Below are 20255 nucleotides of genomic sequence, written 5' to 3' on the forward strand. Positions count from 1 at the left end.
TATTTCCAAAAGTATTTACTTAATCAAAAAAGTCTTTTTAAAAACCTTTAAATTTACCATTTTTAAAGACCTATCTACTGGTGAGCCACATATTTTTTATTTATTTTAGTTACATTTAAACTAAGAAGCGACTTACATAATACATCTACACCTACGTTCCAAATTTGGTTATAAAATATATCGTATAGTTTATGAGTAAAATGGCTGTGACATACGTACAGACCGACAGACATAAGAAGATAACGAAACAATAAGGGTTCCATTTTTGCCATTTTGACTACGGAACCCTAAAAATACTATTTAATAGCGAATTGATTATGATAACTTTTTTCTGACAAATCGTCGAATTTTGATTATAAAAACATTTTTAGTGCAAAATTCGTCTTTTTTTTCTATTTTATGAATTCTCGGTCTCGGTCTCGGTCTCGGCCGAGAACCCCATTGAATCTCGGTCTCGGTCTCGGTCTCGGCCGAGACAAAAAAAGCGTTCTCGGTCGGACCTTAGATGGTAATAGAGAGGTAGTGTAAGAAAAAAACGTGTCCCTTAGTTTGATATCCAAAACAGATGGCGCTGTACTGCGCCATATGTTTTGCGGTCACTGAATTGTCAAACGTCTTTTGACTATCAGAGTTACCGCAAAATGTGTAGAGCTGTACAACGCCATCTTTTACCTGACACATTCGAAGCACGAAATTGTGTTAGATTTTGCACATCTTACTCAATCAATGTATTTTTGGCACTTCTTTACTTTTTGCTTCTTTGTAGTCGTATCCGATATCCGATATCGGATCGGGCTATGTGAAAACGCTCTAAGGATGGGGGTGAGTATTAGCAATTCAGTCGCCTAAAGGTAGATGAACCATACCTACTTAAGTACCTACAATACAGTGCAAATGAACGAACGAGGGAGCGTAGTTTTAGGATCGGCAACTCGCATGTAACTCTTCTGGAATTGCAGGCGTACATAGGCGACGGAGACTACTTACCATTAGGCGGGCCGTATGCTTGTTTGCCACCGATGTAGTATTAAAAAAAACAAACGAAGGTATATGTGGGCAAAGAAATTTACCGAGTGCCCCAAACCCCGAGCTTAGCTATCCGTATGAAAACGTCGGGAATAGGGATTGCAAACCGGATTGATTTTCAATCCGGCCGGATCCGGCTGGATTTTGGCCATAATCCGGTCGGATCCGGCCGGACCGGATCCGGTTTGGTATAGGGATATTAAAGTTAATTAAATGACATATTTTTCTATTTTTTTTGCGTAATACGTATTCCTAAATCTATAATTTGAAGTTATTAACTTCTTAACAATAAAATAGAACTTGGTAGTAAAAAGACTAATATATCAGTTAATAATAACAAAATATAAAATCGGTCATTTATTATATTTAACCATTCAGAAATGCTCAATTTGATTAGTTTCCAAGCCCGATGATGGGATGTGGGGTGGAATTGGAACTCTTTGTTAGGACATGTTTTTGTTACTGTTCTTTGGTTGAATTCTTTGTAACGTTGACATCCATTCTAGTAAGAAAAGAAGATATTTTACTTTTAACCAAAATGATATTAAATGTGCTCCAGTATCATCTTGCTTTAATTATTTGTCTGAGAATGTAGCAGAATCTATGATAAAAAAAAATGATCTTTTTTTTTAATTTACAGGAAAGTATATTGGTCAAATTATAGGGAACAAAACACGACACGACGATCTCATCCGAAAAATAATAGTGTAGGATTGAAAACCATCGCGGAAAGGGACTCCCTAAGAAAAGTTACTTGGATTGGCTACACGTAGAGTAGCATGTACCAGGAGATAAAGGAAATTGCATAAGATTGAATGAGATTGTAAAGAATCAATATTTTATCTTAATTATATATATATATTATTGGAGTAAACTAAATATATCATATATTAATTCACACATATTGATGAGTCCAACTCTAGTCGGTAGAGTACGGCCGACTTAATCCTGCTCATTTGTTTACTATTATAAATCTCCTATCACAACATTATGACACAACATTAACTTTCTCTTTAGCATAAATTACAAATGCCTTCCATGGCATCTGCATCCTTTAATTTTTCCTTCTATTACAGTATTTATGTAATCGTCATATCGTGCCACCAACACGAAAGAAGAAGAAATCCTCTTCTGTTCCCATTTATCGTCATAATAAATATATAAAAATATCTTACTAAATTCAAACTTTTCATTCGTTTTTTGTTCTGTTTAACTTCATACTTCTCACCAGTCGCCTTTTCCTCATCTAAAATGCACAGCGCGTGCTGTATTTAACCGTTTTTTATTTTACCGGATCCGGTCCGGATCCGGTGATTTTGTACCGGATCCGGTAGCTCTTGAAAAGTGCCGGATCCGGCCGGATTACCGGATCCGCCGGACCGGATTGCAATCCCTAGTCGGGAAAACGCTGAAAAAGTTGATGGCGCTCTAAGGATGACTCACGCTGGAACGGTCTGAGCCTGGGCTTTCGACACTTCTTTTTCTATGACGGATCACTTGATGCTTTCTATAGAATACTAAATGCCGGATGCCTCGGCCCGATCGCGGCCCGTTCTAGCGTGAGCCTTTAGTATTTCTTCATATTCTGTAGATCATCTAAACATCTCTCTGGATACATACAAGTATGTACCAGAATGAAAGGCAAAGAAAGAAATCTATTAATGTTCAGGTCATACTGAGCAACTTTTACTATGGGACGAACACTGAAATCGCGAAGAAAAATATGGCTGTTTCATACATTTTGCTGGTCTGATGTTAAAATTTCCTATGAGCAAGTTTTTTCGCATTTTCGAGGTTGTTCCCATAGTAAAAGTTGCTCAGCGTGACCTAAACATGAATGGGTCTCTTTCTTTGCGTTTCGTTCTGTTACATACTGTATATAGGCGGTCTGATATGAGATGCGGATCTGTACGCTGCTCCGCTGTGACGTGACATCGCTAGCGGCGTGCGTAGTGTAGTGTGTGTACAACGCCTTTTCCACAATGTCATACCCTAATATGCCCCAATGACCTCAGTGGATAGACTTAGCTCAGATCTACCCTGGTACTACCTCTTTGTGTAGAAACGTGCTGTGCTTTGTATAGGTACAATAGGAATAGTTCCTGTGTCTAAAATACTCGTAAATTATTTTACGCAATGAACGAAATACAGCAGAAGATAATTATTAGAAAAACGTAGAGAGCAGATATTTTTTGACACAATTTCTAGTTAATAAATCGGATAGAACTAAAAACTTTACTTACTTATAAGGTCCATAGTAGCTAATCGTTTTAAAAATAAACTGATTTGACTAGTAGGAAAAGTACCCTACTGCAGTGTATAGTTTGAAATTAAGGACACACACTACAATAGTATTTTAAACGAGATGTTTTGACCGTTTTTACTATGAATTGCGCAGGCGCAGCGCTACCGTGAGCGGCGGCGTCTGGCCACGCCGAGCCCCACGCCGTCGCCGCCGCGCACGCAGGGCTGGTTCAAGTCGCTCGACCGCCTCTCCAGGAAGAAGAAGAACGTCAAGGTAAGTATCTCTTCATTCACCATAACCGTCAGATCTGTACACATACAGCCTATATCTAATTTATCTACACGAACTGTTTGACGTGTTGCCTCCCTGTAACACTTACGTACGAATTTACAAGTACGACGGAGAGGCAATACGTCGAACGTAGTTCGCGGTAGGCCCTCAGATATCTAAGAAACCACGTGATTGATCAGCGATAAAAGTAACCATCAAGACTCACGGGACAGGACATTTACATTTGCCGTATTACAACAGGACGTTACATGGAGTTCAACGTTCAGTCATCTTCTGATCTGTCTTTTGTACGGCGCGGGCTCTTTATTATATTCTCTGTAAAATTGGTATACATTTTAACGATTATTTGGATCATTTATACAGGTTGCCCAGTAATTAAAGGATAACCTTCTAACCACCGACAGGGCACCTTAGGCTGGTCCAGATAATGCACTTATAGGTCTAGTAAAAGTTTCGTGGTTTTCGAGATAATCGAACTTTTATGTATTTTTAAATGTGGTTTTGTGTACTTTAGTTATTGGACTATGGTCACATTTGTACCACTTCGAATGCATTCAAATACACTTAGTCCCCCCACTATTGACTACGTGCATAACCCACTAGCATCGGTATTCAGCATCGTTAACCAGCATCGCTCATTTCAAATATTTTGATGTCCTATAGTCTTCTCTTCTCTACATATTTACATGTCACATCCTCACGTCTAAGGGGCGTGACCTCTATAAGTCACTTCACGTTGTACTGGCCTTCCTGACCGATGTAATCCACTATGTAACTAAGTATTAGACCTTTATGTAACTATTACACTTCTACGATTTGCAGACGGAGAAAGAAATCATGCCAGAAGACCGAAACTACAAACCCAAGCTCAACTCCCCGGCTAAAAACCTACGCTTCTTCGGCGACACCGACGTGGAATCCGACGCCAAACCCAGCACAGTCAAACCCCATGGAACTCTTCGAAAAACTGTCTCCAACTCAACCTCAGGGCTTGATGAAGTTGACCATGCTGAGTTGAATAAAAGTTACTCTTTATCTAACTTAGATAAGAGCGATAAGAAGCACTACAAGAGAAATCTTCATAATATATCTGAGATTCAGTCTGAGGACAGTCAGCGTGGGTTGAAGCCGCCGATGAGTCCGTATGACAGGTCGAGGAGCCACAGCAGTTCGAAGACGCTGAGGAATGGAAGGAGGGAGCGAGGCAGCTCGTCGGAGCTGAGGAGTAGCAAGCAGGATCTCAATAGGGATTACAAGTGAGTCAATTATCTACTAGAACTGATAATTTATCGGTTGTTTCGCTAATTAAATAATGCTGCTTAACGGCACAGTGCGGTCATTGTCCAATTTAACTACAGTAAACTATGATGTATGCTTTGGCTGCGTTTCCACCAAAGATGTACGAGGATCCGTAGCGAGGGATGTTTATCATTAACTAATCCAAAACAGAAGCGTAATAGAAACGCATCCACGCACCGCTCAGCGACCTTGCAGGCTTGCACATCCCTGGTCGAAACGGCAGTCTTGTAAAAAATATATATCCTGCAATCCAAATCCAGTTTGTAAGGAAATCTGGATTTCAATCAGTATCCGACAGATTTCCCGTACTCACTCATTCTAATATCACTTGTTTGTCTCTTGCGCAGGTACCGTCGTCGCACGCCCGCGCACTCAGGCGAGAGCAGCACGGAGGGCGACTCGAGTCACCAGTCGCAGCGCAGCGTGGTCTACCTGCACGCCACCACCGGTATGTACACTACCGGCAGCAGTTGGCGTAGCGTGAACTAATCTAATAATCTAATCTGTGAGACCCTTTTCTTTCAATGTGCCCAAAGGGGCCTCCCGCGAGGCCATGGGCGGGGGCCCACTTCGCCACTGAGTCCGGCAGGCATCCTTATACCAGGCCTAAATGACCAAAACTCTTATTTTAATCCTCCCCTCCTCCTATTTCAATTTTAATCGACTTCCACTTTGGTGGCTTTATTATGACTCTCTGTAACTAATTTAATCTAAAAACACCAGAAGTCCATCCCGTATATGCATAAAAATCTATGAGTCGAATCACAGAATAAAGCAAACTTTTCCTGTTCTGCCCCGGTACCCTGCTAATATGAATCAAAGGACTCCTTAATAAAATCCGTCGAATTCCCAAACCAGATTTGAATCAATGAACTAAACAATGTACATAGATATATTTTTATGGATACACATACCTCAGCAACTAACTCATCAGAATCAACTTAAAATTAAATTCGTTCAATTTTCAGTGGGCGACATCCCAGACCCTGGCCGCGTGACCCGCAACCGTTCCCGTGACGACGTATCCTCCGTGAACTCCTCGAACCTGCAGGTCCGCACCACCACCAAGAGCTTCTCGCTCTTCGCCCCCTGGACCCCCCGCCACCCCAGCGACCACCACGACCTCCACTACGCGCAGCGACCAAAAAAGGAACCACAGCTACAGAAGAATAAATCGTACAGCCAGTCAACGCTCACGCGACGTCCGATCAATAATCGACTAACCAGCTCCAGTACCACTCTTCATAGGAAACCGGAGAGGAAAGACCCGCGTAGGGATGGGCAAAGGAGTCAATCTAGTGAGGTGTTGAATAGGGACAGAGTTTCAAGGTCGATCTCTATGCCGAAGGACGAGAAGAAAGCTGGATGGTTCAAACTGTCGAATAAAAAGAAGCCAGAGACTACTAGAGTCCGCTAACGCTTTAATAATAAAAATTAATGGTATCAGTATTTCATAATACGTAGAAGGAATAGGGAGTAATACTGCAATGTTCTGGCGCCAGAGGCAGCAGTTGCACAAACCATAGAGTAACTTATATGTACTATGCCTTAAACAGTTTTTGACAAGTTTTCATAGATAATTTGATACGAATAAATATGTCATTGATACATCAAGGCGGTTTTTTACAGTTTGTGCTAGTAGCGCGCCCTACGCAGTGTTTTGCATAATATTCCATATAGTAGAGGACATTTTAAGGCGAAAATTTTTACAATGTTGCCAATGTGTCTTCTACCAAGTCTATCAAATAATATTGTCAAAGTCATTGACAATTTTTTTAATGAAATATTTAGAAATTATCTTAACATTATGGTGCTATAATAATATTGCCTTCAATTTATATTTTACACACAATATTAATGTTGATAATAAGTGCCATTCACGTGTATTTGTAACGTTACCAGCCGTCATTATCACTTGCAATGTAGAATAATCTTTACTATAAATGATGGTAGGAGGGGTGACTATGAACTATATTTTATATGGGGTGTCTTAGTCATTTATTTCATTATTTTAACGCGCTTTTTACTAATAATATCGATATAAAGTTTAATGATATTTTTATTTTATTTTATATGTGATAATTATTTTGCTATCGGTAATTTTAATACGCTTTGAAATTAATATTATCCATTATGTTTGTACATTAAAGAACGGAGATGATGTCCAATAATGTAATTAATAACCAACGTCGGTTATAAATAAACTTTGTCTAATAAAAATTGTTTTAATTTTTCCTTACACCTATCTATCCACCGTGTCAACCAGAGATGTGAAAAATAGTTTATAAAAAGTATTTAAATACAAAATACAAATACTTCCTTGATATACTATTTCAAATGCAAAATACAAAATAGTTTTCAAATTTGTATTTAAAATACTAAATACAAAATAGGTATTTTCAAAATTCTTTTTTAAAATAAAAATACTTTGCGATAAAAGGTACTCTTCAATAGTGAATACCTAGTCTGAATTAAAAAGTTAGTAAGATTGCTCGGAATTTACAAGTTGGAAACGCTTTCTTTATTCTTTAAAAATAGTGTGTATATCAGTCCTCTAGAGTGCAAATTTTGTGTCTCCTCATGTTTACCGGTTGAATGGACTTTTAAGTGATGGTTTTTAACGGTCAATTATTAAAAGCATAAATTTAGATTTGTAATGTTTTACAGCTAGTATATACCTCTCGTTGGTTGGTGAAAACGTCTCGTTTGTGTTTCACCAGGGCAGAAAAGTTTGTTTACCTCTCGTGCCTTGAAACCCTTGCAACGCTTAAGATTCCACATTTTTAATCTCTCGCTACGCTTGTGGTCATTTGCGACGTTACTAAACAGATTCACCAGTTCTATGTTAAAATAATAAATAAATATTATAGGACATTATAACACAAATTGACGAAGTCCCACAGTAATAAGCTCATTAAGGCTTGTGTTGTGGGTACTAGACAATGATATATATAAATATTTATAAATACTTAAATACATATACATAAGGTCGATATTTAAACGATAGATACAAAAAGAGCTTCGACAGGAAAACATAGCTAAGTATATATCGCTTTTTAGCGATAAGACCGCCTGTTGTTACCTGGTTCTATTTTCCTTTAAAATTTATTTGTAGTTTTACATGTATGTAAAATGTATAATTGTTGGTGCAAAAAAGAATATTTACTTACTTACTTACTTACTAAGTATGTAATAATAGTATCAAGCAAACGCGGATCAGTCCGCGCGATTTCGCCAACTATTACATACACCCATGACTCAGGAACAAATATCTGTGTTCATCGCACAATTAAATGCCCTTACCAGGATTTGAACCCGGGACCATCGGCTTCATAGGCAGGGTCACTACCCACTAGGCCAGACCGGTCGCCATAAAAGAATGAGAGAGTTGCAAGGATTGTAACGTCAGAAGAGATTGTAACTCCTACTTACTTTACCTAATAAAAAGTAAGTATTTTGTATTTTGAAAATAGAAAATAGGTCCCAAAAACTATTTGAAATAAAATACAAAATAGTTTTCTTTAAAAGGTATTTAAATACAAAATAGGTATTTTGCATTTTGTATTTGCATTTTAAATACAAGTATTTCAAATAAGTCACATCTCTGGTGTCAACGGACATCCCTTTAGTAGCATCAAAGAGAATTTGAAATTCTTAGTAGCCTCCAAGAGAGTAGAGGGAGGTGAAGTTTTTGGTTTTTAGAGTGATACGGTTCTAAATAAGCCTAAAACACATTACTGCTCTTAATAGTGCCATCTCTTGTGCAATAGGAATAGCTCATACCAAAATTGTCACTATGGCTGTATATGAACTATACTGCTATTCCACACTAGATGGCGTATGGGTGTAAAATTTATAACTACTATTCTACTTGTCCCTAGATGTCGCAGTCAACTACGATTGAACATAAACTAATTTTTATTTAATTAAAAAAATAAATAAAAAATATAGGTATAGTTTATATATATATTTATTTTTCATGTTAATGTATTTTTCAATAAATATTTCAATCAAGAAGTTTGGTATTGGCTTAAATTTTCTGTCAAATTTTAACGTCAAACGAAACGTCAACCAATGTTTACGTATACATTGATCGTAGTGATTATATGCTCTTTGGATTGCCTATACTTAATTGACAATTATTCACTCATTAGTCTACGGATATGTTTGTTTTTATTTATAGATAATTCGTAAGGCGATCTCAGTCTTGATGATTCATGATTTGCATAGTGTTCTAAGTTGGGTGCTACTCGGACTACAGTGACTCACTGTGAGACCCAAAACAGCTTAGTTATACAAAATGCCTCGCATTGCAACTTACGTGTTTTTCGACCTGGAAACTACGGGTCTACCGCATCTGGAGAAAAACAGAACAAAGATTATCGAGCTCTGCTTCGTTGCCACATCGAGGAAGGAGATAGAAAGATGTGGATACAGAGAAATACCGCCGGTTAGTAAAATAACGTTGGTGTTCAACCCGCAGAGACCTATGCAATCCAAAGTGGTGGAACTAACCGGGTTCACGAACAAATTACTTGAACACGCGCCGACTTTTAAACAGAAAACTAAAAGCTTAGTTGCTTTTCTCGAAGAGCTTGAAAAACCAGTGTGTCTGGTTGCACATAATGGTAATATTTTTGACTATAAATTACTACAAACAGAATTTAATGAGGCTGGCGAAATCCTACCAAGAGATCTGCTATGTGTAGACTCCATAATAGGGTTTAGGAAACTGTTGAAAGGAACAACTATTGATTATAAAACTTTAGAAATGTCACCACAGAAAGTTGAAGAGTTAATAACAGATGATGAAGATGAATGGCCTGATATTAATGTGAGTAATGAAGACTGGCAAGAAATTGATGACATATGCCTCTCATTATCTGATATGTCATGTGAAGACATTGATGAAAATGCTAAAGAAGAAAAGGTAACTAAAACAAGGATTGAAAGCATGAGGAAGAAAAAAACTGAGGCAATTAAAAGGGTGATGGATAAAAAACCAAATCCTAACAAAGAAAGCTTTGCATTGACTGCCCTTTATAAAAGACTTCTCAACAGAGAAGAGCTGAATGCTCATAGAGCGGAAGCAGATTGTTTTATGTTGCTGTACTGTGTTGTGGCTATGAAAAACGACTTTCTGCCATGGGCCGACGATTCCTGTAAAAAGCTGACAGAAATTAGGCCCCTGGATAGGCATTAGTTTTAGGATATTATGTTTTTTAAATAAGTAATCATGTCAAATATAATATCATTAATTTTGCTACTCAAATCATATATTTTATAAATAAGTTTAGTGGTTGCAAGGCAGGGCCTTGTTTTATAGATTTTTATTATTTGACTACTTTAAATTATGTATGGTATAATTTGTTACATACATTTACATGATTATTCTATTGCATGTTGACTGCCTCAGTGGCTATAAGAATGTTTATTAAGTTACAGAATATTTTGTTTGTTTAATATGCAATAAATATTATTTTTGACATCAAAATGCAAGATTTTTTAATTCAACAAGCAAGCAACACTCAGCAAGCTTTGTTGCCTAGTACTCATCTGAAACACTATATCACAATTGTATAATAGTACATTACGATACAAGTGCAAAAAATAGGAAATTCGAAACGAGTGGCGATAAATTAAAACACAACCGAAGGGATTGACATGAGTTGCGAATTACCTATTCGCACATGTACCGTACACTGTTTTACAGTTCATATGGCCTTTAAATTTTTGACATAGAAAAGTAATGTGCTGATTATCACACTAGTGTGGTAAAGTAGCACCATATGTACTGTAATAATACATTACGATACAAGTGCGAAAATGTGAAATTCGAAACGAGTGGCGATAAATTAAAACACGACCGAAGGGAGTGTTTTAAATCGACACGAGTTGCGAATTACCTATTCGCACATGTATCGTACAACGTTTTACAGTACATTATGGCCCTTTAAATGTTCGACACAGTAACGTAATATGCTAATTTTCGCACTAGTGCGGTAAAGTAGCACCATGTGTACTGTAAAATACTATTATAAAATTATAATAGGTACCCATAATAATATTATCCTTAATGGTAAGTATATGAATAAAGATATCCAGTTTTATTTCAATTTGCATGTATCTCCACACAATCCTAAAAAACCAATTCACACAAACTTGGTAAAACCTACCAATATTTGAACAGTTTTGGAGGGACCTGCAGTATGAAAATATTTCTCTTCTTTTCTGAACAAAGAACAATATGGTTTGCTGTATCGGCGGTGTGGGCCCCCTCGTTGATGATAATATATGATTTTGTTATGTCTGACCTGACCACACTCTGAGGGATGAATATCTAAGTCTTACTGAAAAACTTCTACTATGGATGGAGAGTAAAGGTTGTTCAGTGTTATATAAATCTTTGGTATGACCTACATATTCGCCCCTCAGTATGGAAAATCACTCTGTAATCAAATCTGAGGGCCTACCGCGAACACCAAAATTTGCAAATTGCGGGATCTTTCTCTTTTACTCCGATAAAGACGTAATTAGAGTAACAGAGAAAGATGCAACCAATTGGTTATAGAACTGTATACCTACCTATATTGTATGGAGTGAATTGTGCCTCCACATCTATAAATGAACATCCGGTGTAGGTAAGAGTTGGACGACTTTATAATTAATTCAAAAAAACTTTGTAAAAATAATGACTTTCTATAAATTCATGCGTTTCAAATTGACATGACTTTAGCTAGCCCTGTAAACAAGAGTTTGGCATATAAGGTGTTTTATAGTTAGATAAAAAAAAAATGAAGATAAACAAATCCACTTTTCGCTTTCAAACATAATATCAATAAAATTTAAAGTAGTCTATGTTTGATGCTTCTTCTTATTATCTTTTTCTTAAAATGATAAATATATTTATTAGAATAAAATAACATGAAAATAACTACCTCAATAGTCAATAGTAGGTAGCTAAACGCGATGCTAGAACGCTGCTCTTTGCTCTATAAAATACTTTGTGTCAACGTCATGGTAAATTCATGCCGATTTGGAGAAAATCGCCGATTTCCGTCGTTGTAGCCAAGGAAAATTAAAAAAAATAACTGAAGATTAGTAAAAGTTTCAAGTTTTTGTCACCGGGCGTGCGTTGCCTCAACCATGGCCCGGCGATACCACGACGCAGCTGCAAAATTGCAGCAAAATGTACAGAAACATTTGAAGGGAATGAAAGAGCTTTCTTCGTCGGAAGATGAGGAACCATACGAATCGAGCGTCCTCGAGGGCGTGCTGCAGAGCTATAGGAATGGCGGTGGCGATGCGCACATGCTCAACCGCACGAAAAACATGTTGGAGGAGGCTATAAGCGGCCGCCCAGTTACGTGTCTCATTTGCATAGGTTCCATCAAACGCGCCCATCCCATCTGGACTTGCGACCACTGCCACTCGTACTTCCATCTCTCCTGCATCCAGAAGTGGTCCAATGACAGCATTAGCCTACGTAGCGAGGAAAACCACGGCCCGATCGCCGTATTTGTGCCCAAGAAAATTGAATGGTGCTGTCCCAAGTGTCGCCAGTCGTATAGCAAAGAGGAAATTCCTCGCAAGTATCGCTGCTTCTGTAGCAAAACTGACGATCCTCCATTTCATCCATGGTTGATTCCACATTCGTGTGGAGAGGTGTGTGAAAAAAGGTTGTCAACAGGGGATAATTGCAAGCATAAATGTCTATTGTTATGCCATCCTGGTCCCTGTCCACCGTGCCCACAAACTGTCAATGGAGTATGTTTCTGTGAGAAGGAACGTAAGAGAGTACGCTGCAGCGCTGCAAAATGGTCTTGTGGCCAACAATGTACAAAATTACTGTTGTGCGAATCTCATAAATGTGAGAATGTTTGCCACGAAGATGCCTGCCCTCCTTGTACGTACACAAGTGTCCAGACCTGTTTATGTGGAGCTGAGAAGGTCAAAAGACCATGCAATGATCCTGTATGGCGCTGCCAGAAGCATTGTAACAAACCATTCTCATGTGGTTACCATAAATGTGAAGAAATATGTCATTCAGGTGATTGTGGCGATTGTCCCAACTCTGGGATGCGGTCCTGTCCTTGTGGAGCTAATCAGAGATTTGTTCAGTGCCCTGATGTCATGGAGACCTGTATGGGGACCTGTGGGAAGACTAAGGATTATTGTGAACACACTTGCCCAGAGAAATGCCACAAAGGCCCCTGTCCTCCATGCCAAGTGTTGATTGAAAAAAAGTGTCAATGCGGCACACATGTGAGATCATTACCTTGTAGTAAGGAGTATAAATGTGAAACAAAGTGCCGAGGCATAAGACCTTGTGGAAAACATGGTTGTGCACGTAAATGTTGCAATGGAAACTGTCCGCCGTGTGAGAAAATCTGTGACAAGCCCCTGCAGTGTGGCCGTCATAAGTGCACAACAGTATGCCATCACGGTCCATGCTATCCTTGTCCCAGGGAATCCAAAGTAACTTGCCGTTGTAAAGAAACCTATGTAACAGTTCCCTGTGGTAGAGAGAAACACACTAAAGCTCCTAAATGTAGTCTCCTTTGCAAGCTTAAATATAAATGTGGACATGTAGAAGAAAACAAACATTCCTGCCATTTTGGTGATTGTCCTCCTTGTAAGGCAATATGTCATAAACAGTATGAGAATTGTGAGCATGACTGTAAAGCGGTTTGCCATGCCTTTGTTACAGTAGTGTTTAAGCAAGTAGAGAAGCCCGCTACACCATGGGAAGTGCAGCCACCAAAGACTAAAATAATGACTCTTGAATGTCCACCGTGTGAGATTCCAGTTCCTATTGTTTGTTTTGGGGAGCATGAAACAGCAGATCAACCATGCCACTCTGCTTCGCGACGCCCCTGTGGTCGCGAATGTGGCCGAGAACTTCCTTGCACTAAACACAAGTGCAAACTGCTGTGCCACTTGCACACAGCGAATCCTAACTATCCTAACGTTCCTTCTTCCTGCGAAACATGCAATAGAGAATGTCTAGCCCGAAGACCAGACAGGTGCAGCCATAAATGTGCTAGAGGTGTTTGCCATCCAGGACCCTGTCCTACCTGTGAAGTCATAGAAAAAATTCCATGTCACTGCAAAGTTACCGAATTATATTTACGATGCCGTGAATTGAGTTCGGCTACAGAAGAAATGCTGTCATGTAAGCAGCAGTGCCCTAAGAATCTGGAATGTGGGCACAGGTGCAGGAACCAGTGCCATCCAGGCAGCTGTGCGAGCCAAGTCTGCACTAAGAAAACAAAGGTTTACTGCCCATGCGGGAACTTGAAGAGAGATGCTCCTTGTAATCTTGTAAGGAGTGGTGAAGGGAAACCTTCTTGTGACTCCACTTGTGAAGAAAAACGCATTGCAGCTCAGTTAGAAAGAGAAAAAGAAGAAAAGAGACGTAAAGAGATTGAGGAGGCGAAAAATCGCAAGGAGTTAGCGGAATATGAATGGAAATTGAGTGGAAAGAAGAAGAAATATAAAGAGAAGAAGGTTGTGGCCAATAGGGATGATCGGAATCGGTTGCAAAAGTATTGGATTCCAATGTTTTCGGTTTTGGTTGTTGTAATCGCTGCAATTTATTTTATAATTTATGTTTGATGGGATGGGGTTTGCTTATTATAAATTCACAATTTGTATGTCCAAAAAACATTTTTTTAGTTAGCAGATGTAAATTGTATTATTTATAAGCATACTGTAAATTTTAGTCTGTGTTTTTTTATCCCAGTGTTAAGTGTTATATAGTTTGTAACTGCACACAGCACTGCTCGTATTTATTTTTCTAATTTACTCACAGTGTTCAGACTGGATTTTTTATTATTTTCTATCAATAAAGGTGTATAATATTATATTAGTGTTATTTTTTATACTTGTATGTACCTATAATATAATTATTTCAGGATTTTCAGGATCAATATTAAAAAAGTAAATACATTTCCTTCATTATATTTATGCAATAAGGTTAAGGTGGTTCGATTTTCATACAAAAAACAATCGCTATTTATTAATTAATTACACAATATTATTACATAAATAGTTGCGCATCTATCTACTTTCGAATATTCATTTGCGCTAAATTAATAGAAAAACTTTGTTTCATACAGAAATCATGCAATAATCAACGTTATATTTTGATAAATTTTACTCATGTGTGTGTGACAAATGTCGTGTACAAATACATTGCGGCGTTGCCACTCTATGCCTCGGACGGCCATCGGCGCGACGTTGCGATGTTTGACGCGTTTTTAGCTGACTCTGTCGACACTGACACTCAGTGTGACCAGGCGTACGATAATTGTCGTACATATACGATAATTTGGGTCCCGGTATGACGTAATGTTCCAAAGAGCATTATCGTACACTAAAGTACTATAATTTCAGCCCTTGTATGATGCGACCTTAAAAGTCTAGTAATTTGAAGCAAAATATGACACTTTCTCTCAGAAATAGGCTAAAATTAGTATCTTTTGGGTGTTCGGCTCCTTGGTGTAAGTTTAAAGTTTAAAATGTCTCAATTGCCTGTATACCGTTTGAGTCTATCCCAAAAATACACAAACATAAACAGATTTTTTGCGCAATTTAGACGAAAATTGTCTTTTTTTTATTATTAATTGAAAATTTAAGCTTATTTTGCTAGACATTTTTAGGGGCTGCCTTTTTGATTGGCGTACGATATTTTTTTAAACGGTACAATAATATTGACACTCAAGTACGATAATTCTCTTCCGCTCACCTGGTAACACTGCTGAAACTTGACAGGATCTGGGGGCCTACCGCGAAAACCTAAATTCGCAAATTGCGGGGATCTTTCTCTTTTACTCTCATAAGACGTAATTAGAGTGACAGAGAAAAATGCCCGAAATTGACGAATTTCGATTTTCCCGGTAGCCGCCCTGGTGATTGAGGTACTTGATAGAAAACAACGCTGCCGCATGTTCTGAATTGTGATTTTATGTGTTTTTGGATTGAAAATGATAGCAACGTCTAAATCAAGTTACAAAAGTCATCGATATTCTGGTCCGCGAAAAACCAGGAAAAGTGTAACTGTAATTGGGGTCTACAAAAATGACCCAATTCATAGAAAATATGACCTAGAAACTAGTTCACTTTTATAAAACTCAATTTTGCCCGAGATTGTACTTAGGCGAACCTAAGGGAGCTAAGTGTATTGATCTTGAATAATTAGTTGGCTAATATATGACTCCAACCACTGACCTATCACACATAGACAGTTAGTCCTCATAAGGCTAATCTGCCAAAAGTGAAGCCGAAACTCGATCGATGTGTGCGTGCGACGCTCGTGTCTTACGCTCAGCGACACACACATATATACAAAAACGGGTTGCCAGAGTTCATTTATTCCCCGTAAAATAGATGGATTTTAACCACATCCTTATACTTGGCTATCGATCATTTGGGAGTGTGTATGTAGGTATTAAATTTGTAGCAAAAACTTTCAAGGTTTCTTTTAAGGACTTTGCATTTCTGTACTTTGTGAAATAATGTTTAAATAAAAAAACGTTTATTTTTTTATTTTACAAATGTGCACAGATAATAAGCTGGTAGAATTGACTTTGGAATAATGATTTTAAATGATAAATATTTAATGACGATCATTTGGATTTGATTTGGTTTGATTTTATTTGACTAATATTTTCTTCGGGTTGGTGTGGTGAAAAGTTTTGTGTTTCACTTGGGGCAAAATTTGTTTAACTCTCGTAACTTGAAACCCTCGCAACGCTCAAGATTCCATTTTTCGACATTTTGGATCTTTATTTAGCTCGAGTAGCAATATTAGCACGAGCGGTTAAACAACAACTTTTCCACTTGTAAAACAAATAACTATTTATGGTCAGTACTAGTAATTGTACCTGCAGGCCTAGCCAAGGTGGCAATCGCTATTGCTTCGAACAACGAAACGCTTTGTGTCTCTCTATCAGTCTTCCATATAAGTGCGACAGTGACAGTTGCGTTTCGTTTTTACAGACCTTAACTGTAACACCTGTGTTCCACAAATAAAATTTACTTTACTTGCTCATCAAAATGGCGAGAGCATATTCGACTATGTTTAGTCGGTTTCCATATTGCATCGTTCCTATTTAATCTAATTTTTTCCGTCCATCTCGCAGACAGAAGCGGATCAGTCGGAAATCTAAAACGAATATCACACAAAATAAAAATATGAATTTAAACTGTAATTTTATAAAAGACAAAACATAATTTGAAATAAAAGAATGAAAAACTAAAAAAGAATATTTTCTATAGTCATACAAGGAACTTAAACTAAGCATATTTATTTTATCAATGTAATCGTCATGCCTCATTTGGAGGAAAAAAGATTAATATAACCTGGCAACATTTATAAGTAATGGCGGCTGACGAAAATTTGGATTTTTGTATTTACAATTACGTAAAAATATCACATTAAACTGGATACTTACGCATGAAATGTTATATCAGGCGGTTTGTTTTTATACACTGATGTGTTGTGACACCAATTCACCGCACAAACAACCATCTTTCTTGTATTTTTTAATTTATAACCGGGAGGTGTACACAAACCAACTCGACCTTGAGTACTGCGAGGGCCGTTCGGATACGATGACACGAGGGCGACATAATGTCATACTCGAAATGGCTTCACTAGGGATGTACAGACTAGGCATCTAGGTTAGTTATAAATCTATGACTCCAACATGATATGGACATTTACATCATAACTATTATACCTAGTTGGTTACTAAGTTCTGTTACTCGATTTCTTTCTTTCTTCCTAGCGTTGTCCCAGAATATTGCCACGGCTCAATGGAGCCTGGGGTCCGCTTTGACAACTAATCCCAAGATTTGGCGTAGGCACTAGTTTTTACGAAAGCCACTGCCATCTGACCTTCCAACCCAGAGGGTAAAACTAAGCCTTGTTGGGATTAGTCCAGTTTCCTCACAATGTTTTCCTTCACCGAAAAGCGACTGGTAAATATCAAATGATATCTGTTCTGAAGTTCTGTTACTCGATTTGCAACTTCTTTATTTCCGTTAAAACAAATGCTACCGAAAAAATAAAAAATGACATATTGTAGTGGATTTGTGAGCTATAATTATATACCACACATAACGCTTATCTCGTCGTATCTATAATGAATTGGGGCCTAAAAGAGAATCGTATTCCAATTTTTTGAAACGCTTGTATTACTTTCTATATTAACTAAAAGTTGCCTTAAAATTCAGCTTTTATACTAAAAACGGCTTTAAATATGTTAAATTAACAAAATATATTTTGACAGATGCTTTTGCGCCCAAAACGCTCTTTGATAATTGTGTGACGTCACAGTTTATGGTTTGACACATAACTACATACACGTGTAGAAGATACGAACTGTCAACTGATATTTGTCATTTGTTGTTAATCGCCTAACTGTCAACAGTGTCAATCCGAGAGTTGTGACGTCATCAGAATCTTCAATGACGTTTCGAGTTTGGTCACGTGACGTGTGCCAAAAGATATTTTAAATTCAATATTTACAAAAATATGGTCATTACAGGTCCCCTAAAAGTAGTTTAACATGTTCTTATAATCCAAAATAATTTATTGGGATACAATTATGCCCTAAGATTTGTAGATGGAAGCAACCCTATTGCGTTGCACAAATTTGGGCACCCGCCAAACATGATTTTGGGTGTGTCATACTCAGGGCTAACACAGATTCATTTCTGTGAAAAAGGTGTGAAAACCGGAAACTGAAAACCGTTCTCGAACCAATAGTGAAGCCCTTAAGCCACACCCTATTTCAAAACCAGCCATGGATCTTTGAACAGGACTCAGCTCCTGCACATAAGGCAAAAAAAACTCAAGCCTGGTTTCGAAGGAACAAAATTGACTTTATTGCCCCCGAAGACTGGCCGTGACCCCACACAAATCTTAACTCCCTCAAGCGGGCCATAGTTAAGACAGTGACGGAATTAGACATGACAATCGTGCGTGCCGCTATTGATGACTGGCCTCGTCGTTTGAGGGCCTGTGTCAAAGCCAGAGGAGGCGATTTTGAATGATATTGTCATATGTAATTCCTGATTTTGTGTTCTTCATTTTAATATATACTTTATTAAACTTTCGTTGGTATATTTTATGTAGATAAAGATTATTTCAGTAACAGAATTTAATAACCAACTAGGTAGAAAACAATGCAATACATAAACACATAATTGGATATGATGTGATCCGTTGAATGAAATTGACAATAAATAAAATAAATAAATAATTTTCTATCTCTAGGCATTGTGTGAAACTTCTAGTTGTGTCAAAATATCGGGAAATCAATAATATAAACAAACATGGTAAATATCTCATTTCTTTTTATAATGGTTATAAATAGAAGGCCATGCAATTTTGTAACTCACTGTAATTTAATTAAATGTATCGTAAAAAAATGTTTTAATTCTACTGCAAAATAGTACCTACTTTTTTAAAGGCTGGGCAGTAAGGGATTGCTTTAATTTTAGAACAAAACAGCGTTTTTTTTTTTTAAAAAAAATACCGGAAAATCTGACTTACAAATTTGGACTTTCTTAGGTTCATTCTACTTAGAATCTTCTCCACCCTAGCATTAAAAAAAGATATCCTAAAATATCCATACCATTACGTCACATTTTAGTATGAAAGAAATTTCAGTGTAAAACTATAATTTCAATACAAATATTCGGGTTTTTATAGCACGAGGATTGATTATTATTATTATTATTATTATTAAATCCTTTATTTCAGGCAAAAAACCCATAAAAGTGTTAGTATTACACAACATAACTTACAAGACTATTGTTAATACATACAGAGATCACAAACACAGACATAACCGGATGAGCATAAAATAATAAAATGTCAATAACTTATCTCTACAATAATTTAAATTGCTAGTGATTAAATTGATAGTGAATTATGCTAGTGATTATGATTTGGAAGAACCCAAAAATATCATGATGTGTGAGAATCAGATTATTAATAGTTTTATGGAAAAACGCTCATATTTCTCATAAAACAATTTATTAATAATAGGTACTTGATAATACTAATAAGAAAAAAAAAATTAATGAGTCTCGAACCCACATCCTCTTGCATGTATTTCCACGTACTTACCGCAACGCTATTGAAGCCTACTCACGCTGTGCCAAATTGTCTACTACAAGGATTCCAGTACGACTGTTTGAATGTGTGAGTGATACTTAGAAATAGAGTCAAGAAACATTCTGTCGACATTAAGGGGTAGTTTTTGTACAATGAAGTGTTCAATGTTTGTTTTAATAGTTCAATATTTATTTAAAGAGTGCGCTAAACATAATTTACAGTATAGAAATACCAAGACTACTCCACAAAAAAATTAAAACT

General features: G+C 37.3%; 3 protein-coding genes across 5 annotated transcripts in view; all 3 read left to right on the forward strand.

Annotated features, from left to right (window-relative positions):
• Positions 1-7081, forward strand: part of LOC133530277 (trichohyalin) — a 141123-nt gene extending 134042 nt beyond the window's left edge. For 2 of the 3 annotated variants that reach the window (XM_061868154.1, XM_061868155.1), the window contains exons 8-11: positions 3425-3544; positions 4385-4818; positions 5209-5309; positions 5830-7081. In XM_061868154.1, coding sequence (XP_061724138.1) covers positions 3425-3544; positions 4385-4818; positions 5209-5309; positions 5830-6278 — 1104 coding nt within the window. In that variant the 3' untranslated portion in view covers positions 6279-7081. The remainder of the gene's footprint in view (positions 1-3424; positions 3545-4384; positions 4819-5208; positions 5310-5829) is intronic. The other variant, XM_061868156.1, reaches the window with a different exon arrangement.
• Positions 7082-8930: 1849 nt separating this feature from the next.
• On the forward strand, positions 8931-10355 carry LOC133530129 (uncharacterized). Its single transcript, XM_061867971.1, has one exon. It carries the CDS (start codon positions 9162-9164, stop codon positions 10062-10064), a length of 903 nt encoding a protein of 300 aa, XP_061723955.1. The 5' UTR covers positions 8931-9161; the 3' UTR covers positions 10065-10355.
• Positions 10356-11846: 1491 nt separating this feature from the next.
• On the forward strand, positions 11847-14727 carry LOC133530282 (NF-X1-type zinc finger protein NFXL1-like). The gene has a single exon (XM_061868165.1). The coding sequence runs from the start codon at positions 12008-12010 to the stop codon at positions 14477-14479; it is 2472 nt and encodes an 823-aa protein (XP_061724149.1). The 5' UTR covers positions 11847-12007; the 3' UTR covers positions 14480-14727.
• Positions 14728-20255: the final 5528 nt, after the last annotated feature.

The sequence above is a fragment of the Cydia pomonella genome, chromosome 22 (assembly GCF_033807575.1).
Source record: "Cydia pomonella isolate Wapato2018A chromosome 22, ilCydPomo1, whole genome shotgun sequence".
Classification (NCBI taxonomy): Eukaryota; Metazoa; Arthropoda; class Insecta; order Lepidoptera; family Tortricidae; genus Cydia; species Cydia pomonella.